Raw genomic sequence first — 17619 nt, 5'->3', positions numbered from 1 at the left:
ACCAAATGCATATCAGTTTTACATCATCATGAAGTCAGAAAATCTTTAAGTCAAATCTTTTTAATTTGGCAAACATTTGCAGCTACAAATAGAACATCTCTGTTTGGTAGTCCATTTACAGATTTGCAATTTACATATGAAAGCTGAAAATTAACATAAGTATAGGTAAGCCAAACTGTGCATCTACCTGGTCCAAGATAGCAGCTACTAGTCAAATACAATCATTAAATGAAATTTAGAAGCTACGCAGTAAGCTAGCCACATGTCAGTTACTTAAAAGACACACATACCCAGTGGTTATACAATGGGTAGTTTACTATAAGATTTCTAGTCACTCTCCAATTTAAGGAAAAAGCTCCCCCAAGAAAATCTTCTCTGAAGATCCATCGAATACAAATTTTTTCTCTCTTTGGCTTTGATAAATTAGGAACCTTAATATTTAATAGGAGGGCAAGTGTATGGCACAGAAAAAAAGTTAATGTAGACATCCCATGTTGACATACCTGAGTTTGAGCCCCAACCCCACCTCTAAATTCAGTTTCTTGATCATTTACACCCCATTAGGCAGCTGGTGACGCTCAAGTCAGTTCAGGTTGGATCCCTTTGACCTACACGGTAGACTTGCACTGAGTTCTGGACTCAAGGGCTAACTTCAGTTATTTGAGGACATAACTCAATAGTTGGAAGATATTTCTCTCTCTTCCCTCCTTTCATTTACCTATCTCTGTTAATTTCAAATAAATAAAAACATACATTAAAAAATTTAAATTTAAATCAGAAAAACAGAGCCCAGTGCAGTGGTATAACCTATTCGTGCTGGCAACCCACAAGGGTACCATTTCTACTCCTGGCTGCTCCATTTCATGCTCAGCTCTCTGTTTATGGCTAGAAAAGCACAGAAGGTTGTCCTAAGATCTTGAGGACCCATAACTAGGTGGGAACCATGAAAGAAGCTCCAGACTCCTGGCTTCAGATCAGCTCAGCTCTGGCCATTGCAAGCATTTGGGGAATAAACCAGGAGGAGGAAGATCTCTCTCGCTCTGTCTCTATGTCTTGCTCTCTCTCCTTGTCTCCTTCTCTTATTTCTCTTTCTTTCTCACTCTCTAACTCAAAACACACACACACAACACACACACACACACATACACATACACACAACACACACACACACACACACACACGGAGAGAGAGAGTTTTCTTGCAAGGGAGGACATAGAAGAGTCCACTGCACAATCTGGAGAAAACTTTCCATAGGAAGAGTTGGTGTAAAATTTGAAAGCTGAGAGTTTTAAGAGCCAGGAGGAAAGACCAATGTATTCTGTAACAAGAGAGTAACTTATCTCAGATTTAGCCCAAATCCTTTGGTTCTAATTATAATTCTCTGATGCTGTCTTTCTTGTACATTCTCTCTCCCAACTAAATTCTATAAGTTTCAGGGGGATAAACGACTTTTTTTTTCCTTGTCTTTGAGATCCAGACTAGAGGAAGAAAGGTTTCCTGATTATTCAGTTAGTAACATTTCTCTGAGGTGAAGCCATGACTTTAGGCCCATAATTTTGCACAGGTCCTGATTTTTGTTTTGTCCTTCCAGCCTTTTAAAATTAATCCCAGCATGCATAAAAGAAGTTTCCAAAATCAAAACCAGGTGTTCTTCTGTGCACTGGTTCACTCTCCAGATGGCCACAACAGCTGATACTGGGTCACACAAAATCAGAAGCCTAGAACTCCTCTACATCTCACATGTTGGTGCCAGAGACATATGAGCAGGAGGGACCAGGTTCATAAAATACAACAACAGCTCTCAAACCAGCACCCATCTGGGATGTTGACATCCCAGGCAGAAACTTAACACGCTGCAACCACAATGCCACCATCGCAGAAAAAAAACATAGAAATCCTTCACACTTTGAAAATGTTTCTGAAATAGTGAATGATGGAATTTTAATTGCTGGAAAGCATAATTATTTCCATGGCACATAATTATGAAGTGCTTTTGCAATCTGCTGCTGAAGGTCAGTATAACTATATTACAAGTATATTCATCTATGGCTTCTAAGTTCACAGAAATTAGCATCTTACCCAAAATTGTAAAGATATGCAGCTCAACACCAAAAGTCAGGATTTTTCATTCTAAACCCAGGACTCCTCAATTATGTTAAAGTAATTGATTTACCTATTCATGATGAAAAACTAATATTTTTGCCATAAATGAATACATAATTTCACTTGCAAAAGATTCCATCCTGCACATATAGACATCAAACATATGCATAATAAACTTAAGATTTCACTTGTAATAAGTGACAGAGCCAGACATAACCCATATGTTATTCAGACAAATTAGACGGAAAAGGAGTAGTTGCTAGTGAGTATAAGAATGGATTACTACGTACCAGATGTGAATGCCAGCAAGAGAATCAAGTCTAAGATCATAGTTGCATACAAAAAAATTTAGGGGTAATTTAAAAGTTAAAAGTCCTAGGGAGGTTTTGATCAAACATATAATGATAAAGGAACAAGAAAAAAAATACACTTTCAGGATTGACTCAGTGGCCTAGTGGCTAAATTCCTTGCCTTGAAAACTGCTGGGATCCAATATGGGTGCCGGTGGCAGCCATGCTTCCCATCCAGCTCCCTATTTGGGCCTGGATAAACAGTTAAGGACGGCCAAAAACATTAGGACCCTGGAATTGCAAAAGAGATCTGGAAAAAATTTCAGGTTCCTGGCATTGGATCAGCTCAGTTCTTGCCATTGATGTCACTTAAGCAGTGAGTCCATAGGATGGAAGATCTTCCTCTCTGTTTCTCCACTTCTCTATATACCTGATTTTGCGATAAAAAGAAATAAACCTTAAAAAATACATTAAAAAATAAATCTATATTATTCATCATCTTATATTAGCATTCCTACTTTTTTCACATATATTTATGCCTTTTAAAAACCCATTTCCATGCACTGCAGTAGGAAGCACAAATAAAACGATGTCAAAGAAGGAAAAAACACTTTCTACTTCCATATGCCACGCAGAGATCCAATTAGAACAAGAAAGTAGCATGTATTCAGTGCTGAGCAATTATTTGTAATATTAAAGACAGACGTTGCAATCAAACAGAGGAGAGATCATGAAGATCGTGGATAAGTAAAAATTATGACAAATGAGAAATTTAAAAATACCCTCATGAATATTGGGGGAGGATGAGTAAAATCATGCATTATTTGTATGAAATTTACAGAATGGCACAATTCTGTAAACAAAAGGCATCTTCCTGAACAACTTTGAGAATGTCAAGAACCTGGAAAATGCTTAACTGAAATATGTTTGGCATCATTCAGAACATTCAAAAATGTTCGTGAACTCAAGACTTGGAATTTTAGGGTAGCTCCATGTTCTGATACAATAAACAGAACGGAACACAACAACATAAGTTTGATGTCTGAGGTCATACTGAGATTGTCTGACCAAATTGTAGATGAACTGACTTTGGCATCCTGCAGATCCCTCACTTTCCATCTGTGTCTTAACAAAAGTCACAGAGTGCCCTGTCTTCTCTGTGACAAAACCAACTCTAGGTATCACCCCGTAGCACTGAACTCAAACCAGGACATGGCATTTAGATCTAACTACTTAGAATACTTTTCAACGAGCTGGAAGAAAATGTGGTTAGCCCTGAGCCAATTCCTTTCAACGCTATAAACTCCATAGGACGCTGTGGACATACCCGTAGAGGACAACATCTTTGTCTTTTGGTCAGTTACAAGGATGCGCTGTGGCATTCTGGAAGTAGGCTTTCCTACCACATGATTGGGGCTGATCCCTCTGGTTTCCCAGTGCTCCTTGCTTTGGACTCCCAACCAGCCCCGTCTCACTTTTGTTAGGGGCACTCTCTTGCAGAAATTCTTGTACAGACGTTAGGGGTGATTCCAGCTGCAGCTATAACTGGGAGGAATCATTGCTACATGAAGAAAATAGCAGGAAGAGGTATCCAAGATCATAAAAGCAAGCACGATAACACATTCATGATGGCTTTTACATGTTGATTCTTAATTGCAGATTCCTTCCTAGTAAAAATCAAATCACTCTGTGTCATATTCCCTTCTCCATACAAATGTCCACCTCTTCCTTCTGGTGCAATTTCTGCTCCTTGATTTACATTCTTCCTCTCTGGAGGCATGAGGACCTGGGGGAAAAAAGGTCTTTCATACTACATTTCAAAAATTACCACCCATCTTCAACACCTACCTGCTAATATATCAGAAGACTTCAGATGCCATCGTCATCAGGGCATTGGCAAGGTATGCATCCTAACACTGCTGCCACGCAGAACCACTGTCCCCATCCCTCCACCCACCTTCCCTCAGACAGAAGCTGTATATAACACCACCATTTGGGGATAAGCACTCAGCTCTGGGAAAAGGTGGAGGTCAAGTGAGGCCCAGAGTTCTGAGCTTCTCTGAGAATCCAGCTCAGAGTGTGGCCACTAGGCCATGCCTCTGGGCCGGACCATTACACTTTTAATAGGAAGGGACTGATCGGGCTGGTGTCTTGTGCAGTGGTTAAGGTGTTGGTTTGGGTTGTTTGCATCCCATATCAGAGTGCCCGAGTCTCAGTCCTCACAGTTCCAGTTCCTATGATAAGATGTCACCTTATCTCAATCAGAATGATTACTATTAATAGAAAAGTAGTATGCATATGGAGAGTTAGGAACCATGTTGAGAGCAATGCAAATGGTTGCAGGCAATATGAAAAACAGTATGCAAGTTTTCAAACATTAAAAATAGAACTTGTTTTGCCCGGCACAACAGCATGGCCTAGCAGATAATGTTCTCACCTTGAACCCGCCGGGATCCCATATGGGCGCCGGTTCTAATCCCAGCAGCTCCACTTCCCATCAAGCTTCCTGCTTGTGACCTGGGAAAGCAGTCGAGGACAGCCCAAAGCTTTGGGACCCTGCACCTGTGTTGGAAACCCAAAAGAAGTTCCCGGATACTGGCTTCTGATTGGAATAGCATCGGCCGTTGCGCTCACTTGGGGTGTGAATCATCAGACGGAAGATCTTCCCCTCTATCTCTCCTCCTCTCTGTATATCTGACTTTCCAATAAATAAATAAATCTTTAAAAATAGAACTGGTCTCAGGACGGTAGCCTCGAAGCGGAAGCCCTTGCCTTGCATGCACCAGGATCCCATACGTGCACTGGTGCATGTCCCTGCGGCTCCTTGCTTGTTGCCTGAGAAAGCAGTAAAGGATTTCCCAAAACCTTGGGAGCCTGACAACATGTGGGAGATAGGAAGAAGCTCCTAACTCTTAGCTTCATATTGGGTAATCTCCAGGTTTTGCAGCTGCTTGGGGAGTGATTCAGTGGATGGAAGATCTTCCTCTCTGTCTTTTTTACTCTCTGTATATCTGACTTTCCAATAAAAAATAAGTAAAGCTTTAATAAATAAATAAAAATAGAGTTAACATATAGATTCAGCAACTCCAGTATTGGATACACAGTCAAGCGAAATGAAATTAGTGTATTGAAAATCATATCTGTAGTCTCATGTTTACTCCAGAACTATTTATAATAACAAAGATATAGAATCAACCTATGTGTCCCTCAATGGAGAAGAAATAAAATATGGTAAATAAACATAAGACAGTCCAACTCATCCACAAAACACATGCAATCCTGTGGGCTGTAGTAATTGCATGCAGCGGGAGGTATTTCTGTCAGGTGAAACAAGTGTGGCACACACACCCACACACAAAGCACACGTCCTATTTCATGTTGATTACTGAGAAGCAGAGTTGAGGAAGGGATAGAAGGAGGCTAAGACTCACACAACACCCAAAGGAGGCATAAGTTCCAATGTTCTCATCATGATGAGTGATTATCACAATAATTTTTGCATGCATATTATAAAAAAACTGGAAGAGAAGTCTGTAGCTTTTTGACTTGGAACAAATTATAAACATTTAAACAGAAATAAGTGCTGATTACAGCTATTTCCATAAAACAGCAGAATTAAGGGATTGCAAGGGAGGCCATGGTTGTGGCCTACACAGACAAAATTATTAATGATCAAACTCTTTTCTTCACAGAGAAAGACAAGTGCCAACATCAAATCTACTTGATTTAAAATAAAGTTGGAAAATGTTCCCTCAACATACAAAGCAAAGCAGGAAAGCAAGATTTGTGGATCAGAATGCATAAGTGGGAGGCCAGTGCTGTGCAGAGGAAATAGACCCACAGCATGCAATGGCTTCAAACTGTGTTGATTGATGCTGGTTAGACTCCTGGCTGCTCCATGTTAATGTGCTTGTAAAGCAGCAAAAAATGGCCCAGGTCCTTCAGCCCCTGCCACACATATGAGTAATTCAAAAGAAGTTCTTGTCTCCTCTCCTCAGCTCAGCTCAACCCAGGCAATTGTGGACATTTGGTAGCTTTGTTGCAAAGGGACAAGAGATGACGAGGAGATTGGAATAACTCCCCCCCCCCATTCTCATTCTCTCTCTCTTATTCTCTCTCTCTCTTTCTCTCCTACAACTCTGCTATTAACTAAATAAGTAAATAAATCTTTTAAAAATAATTTCAAAAGAGAACGCTTTAATGGTCACAGATGCCAAATATTTCCTTTCTTTGCTCACAATTCAAAGACTGAAACAGCAAAGCAGAAAAAACAAGAAAGGATATAAGGAATACAAGCAGATAAAAAGCATGAGATTAACAAGTACACATCTACAGGAAGGGCAGCTTAAAAACAGTAGTATAGCTATCCTGAGGAACAAAAGCATTGACATAACTATGTAATACAGGCAAATGCTATTGTTGGCACAGTTCTTTCAGAAAAATAAGACAAGAATTAATATAATTTTTATTTCTGTGTGTTTTAGATTTTAAAATCTGTCTTTCTCTTCAAGGAGGATTGTCACCATTCTTCCATAACAACAGACACACCATACAAGTGATGAAATTCCATGAACACAGTGTTGGCTCACAGAAAGTCCGTTCTCTGTGAGAGGAGGCTATCATCCATTTCCAAGAGGCACTCAGAAGCTCTATTTCACTCAAGCCATTTAAGTAACTCTTCTAAGGCCCACGAGCTGCCTGAATACTCTCTTCATCGCTCTCTTCATCTCTCTGTTTCTCAATGTGTAGATGACTGGATTTAGAAAAGGAGTCAAAACTGCATCAAACATGGCTAGAAATTTATCCAGATGTGTTGAGGGAGATGGCCACATGTAAAAAAAAATCAGTGGGCCAAAGAATAAAATCACCACCGTAATATGAGCCGACAGAGTGGAAAGTGTTTTGGATGAGCCTCCGGAGGAGTGTTTCTGAAGAGTGGCCAGGAGGAAGATGTAGGAGAGAACAAGCAGGAGGAAAGCCCCTAAGGAAATGAACCCACTATTAGCAGTGATCATGAGCTCCAGTTTAAAGGTGTCTGTGCAAGCAAGTTTGATGAGGCGAGGAATGTCACAGTAAAAGGTATCTAACACATTAGGGCCACAGAAGGGCAAATTTACAACAAAAACCAACTGGGTGGAGGAGTGGACGAGACCAATGACCCAGGCAAGCACTAATATCAAAGTGCACAGCCGTGAGCTCATGATAGTCAGATAGTGCAGAGGCTTGCAGATGGCCACGTAGCGGTCAAAGGCCATGGCTATGAGCAGCACCATCTCAGCACCCCCAACAGCGTGGCTGAAGAAGATTTGAGCCATACAGCCCCCAAACGAGATGACTTTCTTCTTCTTGAAAAGATCACAAATCATCTTGGGGGTTGCAATGGAGCAAAATATCAAATCAATCACAGAAAGATTGGCCAGCAGAAAATACATGGGGGAGTGCAAGTAAGGCTCAGAGGACACAGTGATGACTATGAGGAGGTTTCCTGTCAAGCTGGAAACATACAAGACGCTAGAAAAACAAAACAGAAACATCTGAATCTCCCAAGAATTGGACAGTCCCAGGAGCACAAATTCAGACACTACTGAGTGGTTTTCTCCATTCACTGAGTCATGCGGTAGATTCACTCTCATGTTACCTAAAGGAAAATAAAGAGAGAGAGAATGCAAATAAACAGCATTATGCCAATTTCCTCTTTGCAAAAGTACTTAAATCATGAAAGTCAAATATTACCTGAACATTTCACAAACTATGAGTAGCATTCGTGTGGCTACTAATGCCAAAGCTATATGTAACCGTTAATGAGTTGCTACATGGGCTTGCTAACAACATGTATAGTTCCAGGTCTGGAGGATCAGTTCCCATGAGGCACCTGAAGAAAACACAAACAAGCAGCATTGGATGTCCAATGTTTGTATACATGAGACTTAGGTGCTCTCTGGGGGAATAACAACTTGCACAGGGCAGACAGAGAAACACGACTTCTATGGGAGAATCTGCAGAATCCCACGACTCTGGTTGTGTTACTCAAGCCAGAAATCAAAATCTGTATATTTTTCAAGATAACAGTCATTGTTTAATATTCAGATGACATGACACTTCATCAGTCATATCTTTCTCCTGGTCCACCTTTCTGCCTAAATTTATTTCATCTGCTTCTTGCTACGTGCTTGTTTTCCTCCATAACTCTATATTAATCGATAACTATCCCTTTGTGCTTTTGTTCCCATACTTTGCCAATACAATGTCTTGTATATAGAAGGTGACCCCCAAAAAAGTATAGTGAATAATGATTAAACCAAAACAGTTCCAGGGATGTCAGAGTGGCATGCTAGTCCTCTGTTGCAGTGCCAACATCCATATGAGCAGCAGTTTGTGTCCCAGCTCCTTCACTTTCCATCCAGCTTCCTACTTGTGGCCTGGGAAAGCAGCGGAGGATGGCCCAAAGCCTTGGGACCTTGCACCCATGTGGGAGACCCAGCAGGAGCCCCTCGCTGCTGCTTCAGCTCAGCTCAGGCATTGAAACCACTTGAGGAGTGAACTAGTACATACAGAGAAGAACCTCTCCAGCTGGCTCTCTTCTTTGCAGCTCTGCCTTTCAAATAACAATAAAGACATTAAAAAAAAAACAACCTCAACACATGCTTTCACCACCTGGTAAAAGTCAAATTTAATCATTTATGTCTCTCCACAATCTATTGCCCCATGTTATAACTGAGTGGAAAAGATCCAAAAACTGATTTGGTATTTATTAGGTGGATGTTTTGAAACTAAATTTAAAAGGCCAAGTATATTTTTTTCCATCTTTCCACCTACCTGTTCACAGAACATAGCATCTTCAGGTTATTAGAGTTTCTTATTCACTGAGCTGCTGGTTGTGCTACTGCTTTTATGCAAAAACCCGAAAGAACAATGGCTAATTAACAGCATGGAGGAGTAATGACCAGGCGTTGCTTCAGGAACCTGGACTTGCCAGCTTTGTTCACGTGGCCAAGGGAATTGTTCCTGAAACCCAGTTGGTGTAGGAAGAGACAAAAGCAGCTTGTAATGAGTCTCTAAGTCATTGGAGACGACACAAAACTGAACCTTGATGTGCTAAGAACATCACCTTTGACATTCTGCTATCCTCATTGGTGGCATAAAATGATGCGGGCTATATGGGGAGTGTGATTATATTTAGTCAAGATTATGTGAAGTTCACTATAAAATTCACTCAGCTTAAGCATATATATGCAAATCAGGAAGAATCTACCCGAGTCTCTTGCACATTTAAAAGCAATGGGGTTGCATTTGACATAGCTTCAAGATACAATGTGGGACTCACACATCCCAGCTCAGGTGTGTGGGTTAAGTCTTGGTTCTTCTTCTAATCTAGCTTCTGCTATGTGTATCCTGAGAGACACCAGCCTGCATGTCAGATCCAGAGGGTTCCAGACTCCTGGCTTTAGTTTGACCCTGCCTCAGCTGTTGAACACATTGGGAAGTCAACTCACAAATTTATCTCTCATTTCTTCTTCTCTTCTTTTTGTTCTCTCTCCCTTTCAACTCGGTAAAAAGCCTGTAACATTGTAGGTTCCTTGAAAATTAGGACCTGCAGGGACAAGCATGTGGCCACATCAAGTAAAGTCAATGGCTCTAATGCCTGCAAAATATATGGGTGCCAATGTGCTTCCCAGCTATTTCACCTACAAGCCAGCACGCTGCTAGTTGACAAGGAGAGCAAAAAAGATGTTCCAACAGTTTTGGACCCAACCACCTGTGTGGGAGAACCAAAAGAATTTTCTGGCTCTTTGTTTTGTCTTGATACAGCCCTGATGGAGATGGCCATTGTGTGGTAAACCAGCAGATGGAAGAACTAAGTCTCTCTCTCTCTCTAACGCTGCATTTCAAGTAAATAAAATATATTTATAAGCTAACGGAAAGAACAATACTAACACCTCAACGTTTAGTTTAATCACACAGTCCATTCATTTTATACAATTCTTGTGTATGTTATGTGAAGTCCAGAAACGCAAGACCTTCCATCAGCCATGGATGGCAGGGATCTGACTAGTTGAGCTGCCTTGGGAATGTGCGTTAGGGAGGAACTGGAACTGTGAGGACTGAGACTCGGGCACTCTGATATGCGATGCAAACATCTCAAAACAACACCCCGGGATCCAATATGGGTGCTGGTTCTAATCCCAGCAGCTCCACTTCCCATCCAGCTCCCTGCTGTTGACCTGGGAAAGCAGTTGGGGATGGCCCAAAGCTTTGGGACCCTGCACCCGTATGGGATACCCGGATAAGTTTCTGGATCCTGGCTTCGGATTGGCATAGCATCAGCCATTGTGCTCACTTGGGGAGTGAATCACCTCTGTATATCTGACTTACCAATAAATAAATAAATCTTTAAAAAAAAATATATTGGTCTAAGCTCAAAAAGTGTAAAACCCAGACCTGAAGCAGTGGCCTAGTCCTCACCTTGCATAACAGGAATCCTATGTGGGCACAGGTTCATATTTTCACTGATACACTTCCTTCCAGGTCCCTGATTTTGTCCTGGGATAGTAGTCGAGGATAGCCCAAAGCCTTGGGACCTGCACGCGCATGAGAGACCTGGAAGAAGCTCCTGGATCATGCTTTCAGATTGGTCCACTACCTTTTTTTATTAACAGTAATCATTCTGATTGAGATGAGGTGACAACTTATCATATTGTTGATCTTCATTTCTCTCGGCATTACCAATTTTGAAGACTTTTGCATATGCCTGTTGGCCATCTGAATTAATAAATAGCGTGCAGTATTTGCTTCCAACTTGTTGATTTCTCTTTACTCTCTCGGCTATTTCCTTCATGGTAGAGAAGTCCTTTTTCTTGATTCAGTTCATTTTGTTTCTTCAGTTTCTTTAGTGCTTTATAGTTTAGGGTTCACATGTTTCAGTTAATGACTTTTAAAATGTTTTTGATTCAGTATGAATGAGATTGATTTCCAATTTTGTCATAATGCACATTTTTTAAATTCATATTTTTCATATTACACTTTTGTAGGCACAGGGCTTCCTCCCTCTCCTCCATTGCCCTGTCTCCTTGCTATATCCCTTCTTGGGATCCCTGAATCCCATATTGTTGTGTTTGGGTTTGACTCTTGGCTCTGCTTCGAAGTCCAGCTTCCTGCTAATGTAAACTTTGGGAGGCAGTAAATTATTGGTCAAGTACTTGGGTCTCAGGACCGTCACTGGTCTAAACTGAATGTTTGTAAGGATTTATTCATTTTTATTGTATAGGCAAATGTACAGAAAGGAGGAGAGACAGAGAGGAAGATCTTCCATCCGATGATTCACTCCCTAAATAAGTGCGACGGCCGGTGCTAAGACAATCCAAAGCCGGCAACCAGGAAACTCTTCCAGGTATCCCACACAGGTGCAGGGTCCCAAAGCTCTGGGCCATCCTTGACTGCTTTCCCAGGTCAAAAGAAGGGAGCTGGAGGGGAAGTGGAGCTGCCAGGATTAGAACCAGCACCCTTATGGGATCCCGGTGCGATCAAGGTGAGGACTTTAGCCGCTAGGCCATGCCGGGCCCAAACTGATTTTTCTGTTCTTGATGTGGCTTGGTCCAGCCCTAGTTGTTGTGAGCACTTGGGGAGTGAAATATCCCATGGAAGATCTCTGTTGGTCTATGTGTGCCTCAGCCTTTCAAACAGAATAAAAGTCAATACAAAGTTTAAAAATCTTGGTTCTGATGTTTCCAGAAGTGTTTTAGACATTTCCATTAAAAATTACAGAATGTGTTTTTTCTTTGCATTGGTGCTTCCTTGTCTCTATCATAAAATAAAAATTAAATCGGGTAGAAATGAAGTGGCAAATATTTCTATAATAAAATGCTATTGGTCTTGTTATCTCCCTCTCCTTCCCACACTCTGAGCTGGATTCTCAGAGAAGCTCAGAGCTCCGGGCCTCACTTGACCTCCACCTTTTCCCAGAGCTGAGTGCTTATCCCCAAATGGTGGTGTTATATACAGCTCCTGTCTGAGGGAAGGTGGGTGGAGGGATGGGGACAGTGGTTCTGCGTGGCAGCAGTGTTAGGATGCATACCTTGCCAATGCCCTGATGACGATGGCATCTGAAGTCTTCTGATATATTAGCAGGTAGGTGTTGAAGATGGGCGGTAATTTTTGAAATGTAATATGAAAGACCTTTTTTCCCCAGGTCCTCATGCCTCCAGAGAGGAAGAATGTAAATCAAGGAGCAGAAATTGCACCAGAAGGAAGAGGTGGGCATTTGTATGGAGAAGGGAATATGACACAGAGTGATTTGATTTTTACTAGGAAGGAATCTGCAATTAAGAATCAACATGTAAAAGCCATCATGAATGTGTTATCGTGCTTGCTTTTATGATCTTGGATACCTCTTCCTGCTATTTTCTTCATGTAGCAATGATTCTTCCTAGTTATAGCTGCAGCTGGAATCACCCCTAACGTCTGTACAAGAATTTCTGCAAGAGAGTGCCCCTAACAAAAGTGAGACGGGGCTGGTTGGGAGTCCAAAGCAAGGAGCACTGGGAAACCAGAGGGATCAGCCCCAATCATGTGGTAGGAAAGCCTACTTCCAGAATGCCACAGCGCATCCTTGTAACTGACCAAAAGACAAAGATGTTGTCCTCTACGGGTATGTCCACAGCGTCCTATGGAGTTTATAGCGTTGAAAGGAATTGGCTCAGGGCTAACCACATTTTCTTCCAGCTCGTTGAAAAGTATTCTAAGTAGTTAGATCTAAATGCCATGTCCTGGCTTGAGTTCAGTGCTACGGGGTGATACCTAGAGTTGGTTTTGTCACAGAGAAGACAGGGCACTCTGTGACTTTTGTTAAGACACAGATAGAAAGTGAGGGATCTGCAGGATGCCAAAGTCAGTTCATCTACAATTTGGTCAGACAATCTCAGTATGACCTCAGACATCAAACTTATGTTGTTGTGTTCCGTTCTGTTCATTGTATCAGAACATGGAGCTACCCTGAAATTCCAAGTCTTGAGTTCACGAACATTTTTGAATGTTCTGAATGATGCCAAACATATTTCAGTTAAGCATTGTCCAGGTTCTTGACATTCTCAAAGTTGTTCAGGAAGATGCCTTTTGTTTACAGAATTGTGCCATTCTGTAAATTTCATACAAATAATGCATGATTTTACTCATCCTCCCCCAATATTCATGAGGGTATTTTTAAATTTCTCATTTGTCATAATTTTTACTTATCCACGATCTTCATGCTCTCTCTTGTGTTTGATTGCAATGTCTGTCTTTAATATTACAAATAATTGCTCAGCACTGAATACATGCTACTTTCTTGTTCTAATTGGATCTCTGCGTGGCATATGGAAGCAGAAAGTGTTTTTTTCTTCTTTGACATTGTTTTATTTGTACTTCCTACTGCAGTGCATGGAAATGGGTTTTTAAAAGGCATAAATATATGTGAAAAAAGTAGGAATGCTAATCAAAGATAATTCTTAATATGGATTTATTCTATTTGAATATTTACTCTTTATTGTTCCTTTAGCGTTGTAATTTAATAAGGTCTTCCTCATGACTTTTAACTTATAAATGACCCCTATATTCTTTATATGCAACTGTAATCTTTCTTGCCTGTCAATTTTTATGATTTTGTATTAATAGATTATGGAATAATTAACTCTAGCCAGCGCATTGAGTGGTCCTAGGCATTGATGAAAATGTGTGTAGATTGTTTCTTAAACCTGATTCTCTTGCTGGAATCGCAATGTGGTGTGTAGTTATCCTTTCTCACTCAGGCTAGCAACTGCTTCTCCTTTTCTGTCTAATTTGTCTTAATAACATATGGGTTATGTCTGGCTCTGTCACTTATTACAAGTGAAATCTTAAGTTTATTATGCATATGTTTGATGTCTATATATGCCGGATGGAATCTTTTTGCAAGTGAAATTATGTATTCATTTATGGCAAGAACATTAGTTTTTCATCATGAATAGGTAAATCAATTACTTTAACATAATTGAGGAGTCCTGGGTTTAGAATGAAAAATCCTGACTTTTGGTGCTGAGCTGCATATCTTTACAATTTTGGGTAAGATGCTAATTTCTGTGAACTTAGAAGCCATAGATGAATATACTTGTAGTATAGTTATACTGACCTTCAGCAGCAGATTGTAAAAGCACCACATAATTATGTGCCATGGAAATAATTATGCTTTCCAGCAATTAAAATTCCATCATTCACTATTTCAGAAACATTTTCAAAGTGTGAAGGATTTCTATGTTTTTTTTTCTGCGATGGTGGCATTGTGGTTGCAGCGTGTTAAGTTTCTGCCTGGGATGTCAACATCCCAGATGGGTGCTGGTTTGAGAGCTGTTGTTGTAATTTATGAACCTGGTCCCTCCTGCTATATGTCTCTGGCACCAACATGTGAGTTGTAGAGGAGTTCTAGGCTTCTGATTTTGTGTGACCCAGTATCAGCTGTTGTGGCCATCTGGAGAGTGAACCAGTGCACGGAAGAACACCTGGTTTTGATTTTGGAAACTTCTTTTATGCATGCTGGGATTAATTTTAAAAGGCTGGAAGGACAAAAAAAAAATCAGGACCTGTGTGAAATTATGGGCCAAATTCATGGCTTCACCTCAGAGAAATGTTACTAACTGAATAATCAGGAAACCTTTCTTCCTCTAGTCTGGATCTCAAAGACAAGAACAAAAGTCATTTATCCCCCTGAAACTTATAGAATTTAGTTGGGAGAGAGAATGTATAAGAAAGACAGCATCAGAGAATTATAATTAGAACAAAAGGATTTGGGCTAAATCTGAGATAAGTTACTCTCTTGTTACAGAATACATTGGTCTTTCCTCCTGGCTGTTAAAACTCTCAGCTTTCAAATCTTGCACCAACACTTCCTATGTAAAGTTTTCTCCAGATTGTGCAGTGGACTCTTCTATGTCCTCCCTTGTAAGAAAACTTTTTCTCCCTCCCTCCCTCTCTTTCCTTATCTCTCTCTCCCACTTTTTCCGTGTTGTGTGTGTTTTGAGAGAGAGAGCATGACATAGAGAAACAGAGAGAAAGAGACAGACAGAGAGAGAGAGAGAGAGAGAGAGAGAGAGAGAGAGAGATCTTCCTCCTCCTGGTTTACTCCCCAAATGCTTGCAATGGCCAGAGCTGAGCTGATCTAAAGCCAGGAGTCTGGAGCTTATTCCATGGTTCCCACCTAGTTATGGGTCCTCAAGATCTTAGGACAACCTTCTTGCTTTGCTAGCCATAAACAGAGAGCTGAGCATGAAATGGAGCAGCCAGGAGTAGAAATGGTACCCTTGTGGGTTGCCAGCACGAATAGGTTATACCACTGCACTGGGCTTTAATTTTCTGATTTAAAATTTTGCTTAAAAATTGTTTTTATTTATTTGAAAGAAGCAGACATATGTAAATCAGAAGAGGGGCGAGAATGATCTATCTATCTATCTATCTATCTATCTATCTATCTATCTATCTATCTATCTGGAGAGAGAAAGAGAAAGAGAGAATGAGACAGAAGGGAAAGATAGAGATATCTTCCAACTATTGAGTTAACTCCTCAAATGCATGAAATAACTGAAGTTAGGCCTTGAGTCCAGAACTCAGTGCAAGTCTACCGTGTAGGTCAAAGGGATCCAACCTGAACTGACTTGAGCGTCACCAGCTGCCTAATGGGGTGTAAATGATCAAGAAACTGAATTTAGAGGTGGGGTTGGGGCTCAAACTCAGGTATGTCAACACAGGATGTCTACATTAACTTTTTTTCTGTGCCATACACTTGCCCTCCTATTAAATATTAAGGTTCCTAATTTATCAAAGCCAAAGAGAGAAAAAATTTGTATTCGATGGATCTTCAGAGAAGATTTTCTTGGGGGAGCTTTTTCCTTAAATTGGATAGTGACTAGAAATCTTATAGTAAACTGTCCATTGCATAGCCACTGGGTATGTGTGTCTTTTGAGTAACTGACATGTGGCTAACTTAACTGCTTAGCTTCTCAATTTTGTTTAATCATTGTGTATGATTAGTGGCTTCTTTCTTGGATCTGGCAGATGCACAGTTTGGCTTACATCTTCTCATTTTTCCCCCTTTCATATGTAAAACCCAAATTTGTAAATGGAGTACAAACCTAGATATTCTGTTGTAGCTACAGATGGTTGCCAACCTAAAAGTGATCACCTTAAGGATTTTCTGACTTCATGATGATGCAAAAGCGATTTGCATTCAGTAAAATTTCATATTTTGAGTTGTGATCTTTTTTCAGACTATATGAGGTATGAGACTTGCTACTGGACAGGTGCCAGAACATGTTGCTTCTGATAGCTTCTGGTGAGCCTCTTGAGCACATGGTAAGTAAGTGGTATTCTACAGTAGCTCTGTGGTCGGCTTACTGTGTTGTATAAGCTATGTGTGGAAAATTCACTTTTGGAAAAAGTTAAAACTTTTATTTTGGATCATGTTTACATGTATGATCTGGATGGGAAGAATTGAGGGTTAGGGAAAATTGGGTGTGACCAATGTTTTCAACTATTTTTTTTCCTATTGTTGGGAAGACGGGATAAAAGAAGAAGCCATACTCAGCCTCCCAACTGTGCAACTACCCAAGGATAGGTAAGGGGCACCCAGAATTAGCTCAGGTTCTTGATGTGACGCATGCTCCTAGAGTTCTCCCCACCTGGTTCTGATAGTTCTGAAATGCTTTGATCTCTCCAATAAGGCTGAGGAAAGCCTTCCGATGTCCATCGGCTTATGTGGTCAACCCTGGACCCTTCATTTGCTCAGATTTTTACTGTCATCGTTTGGCTGGGGTAGTTGTTCAATTTTTTTCTGTTCTCCTTCCTTTGCTGTTGTTCCAGATGTCCTCTGCAGGCCCCAAATTGGCTACCATAACCCTCCATGCGCATCTGGGCTTGTCATTCACTACTGGTCCTTTCCACTGAGGAGAATATGATCTTTCAGATTGGCCCAGGAATCCAGGCCAGGTGACCCGGGACCCACCAGATGCCACAGAGGCGGTCTGCACACGCTGTCAGGTGACCCTGGTCCCTACGGACCACTCGTTCCCCAGGGCTCATGGATCTGGCACCTGCTGTACAGCTGGGCCCAAGGACATGAGCCAAGTGATCCAGGCCCAGTAAATGTACTTTTTTGATGACATTTTTTATATATGATGAGTTTTTCAGAAGGTAACTGCATCATAAGTTGAGAAGTATATATAGCATA

General features: G+C 40.9%; 1 protein-coding gene across 1 annotated transcript; it reads right to left on the bottom strand.

Moving 5' to 3' along the window:
- Positions 1–7060: 7060 nt before the first annotated feature.
- On the bottom strand, positions 7061–8026 carry LOC121148371 (olfactory receptor 4F3/4F16/4F29-like). Its single transcript, XM_040968431.1, has one exon. The coding sequence runs from the start codon at positions 8024–8026 to the stop codon at positions 7061–7063; it is 966 nt and encodes a 321-aa protein (XP_040824365.1).
- Positions 8027–17619: the final 9593 nt, after the last annotated feature.

The sequence above is a fragment of the Ochotona curzoniae genome, unplaced genomic scaffold, assembly GCF_017591425.1.
Source record: "Ochotona curzoniae isolate NIBS_2020 unplaced genomic scaffold, NIBS_Ocur_1.0 scaffold_4701, whole genome shotgun sequence".
NCBI classification, from domain to species: domain Eukaryota; kingdom Metazoa; phylum Chordata; class Mammalia; order Lagomorpha; family Ochotonidae; genus Ochotona; species Ochotona curzoniae.
The sequence above is the reverse complement of the archived record's forward strand: the minus strand, read 5'-3'. Positions and strand labels throughout refer to the sequence as shown.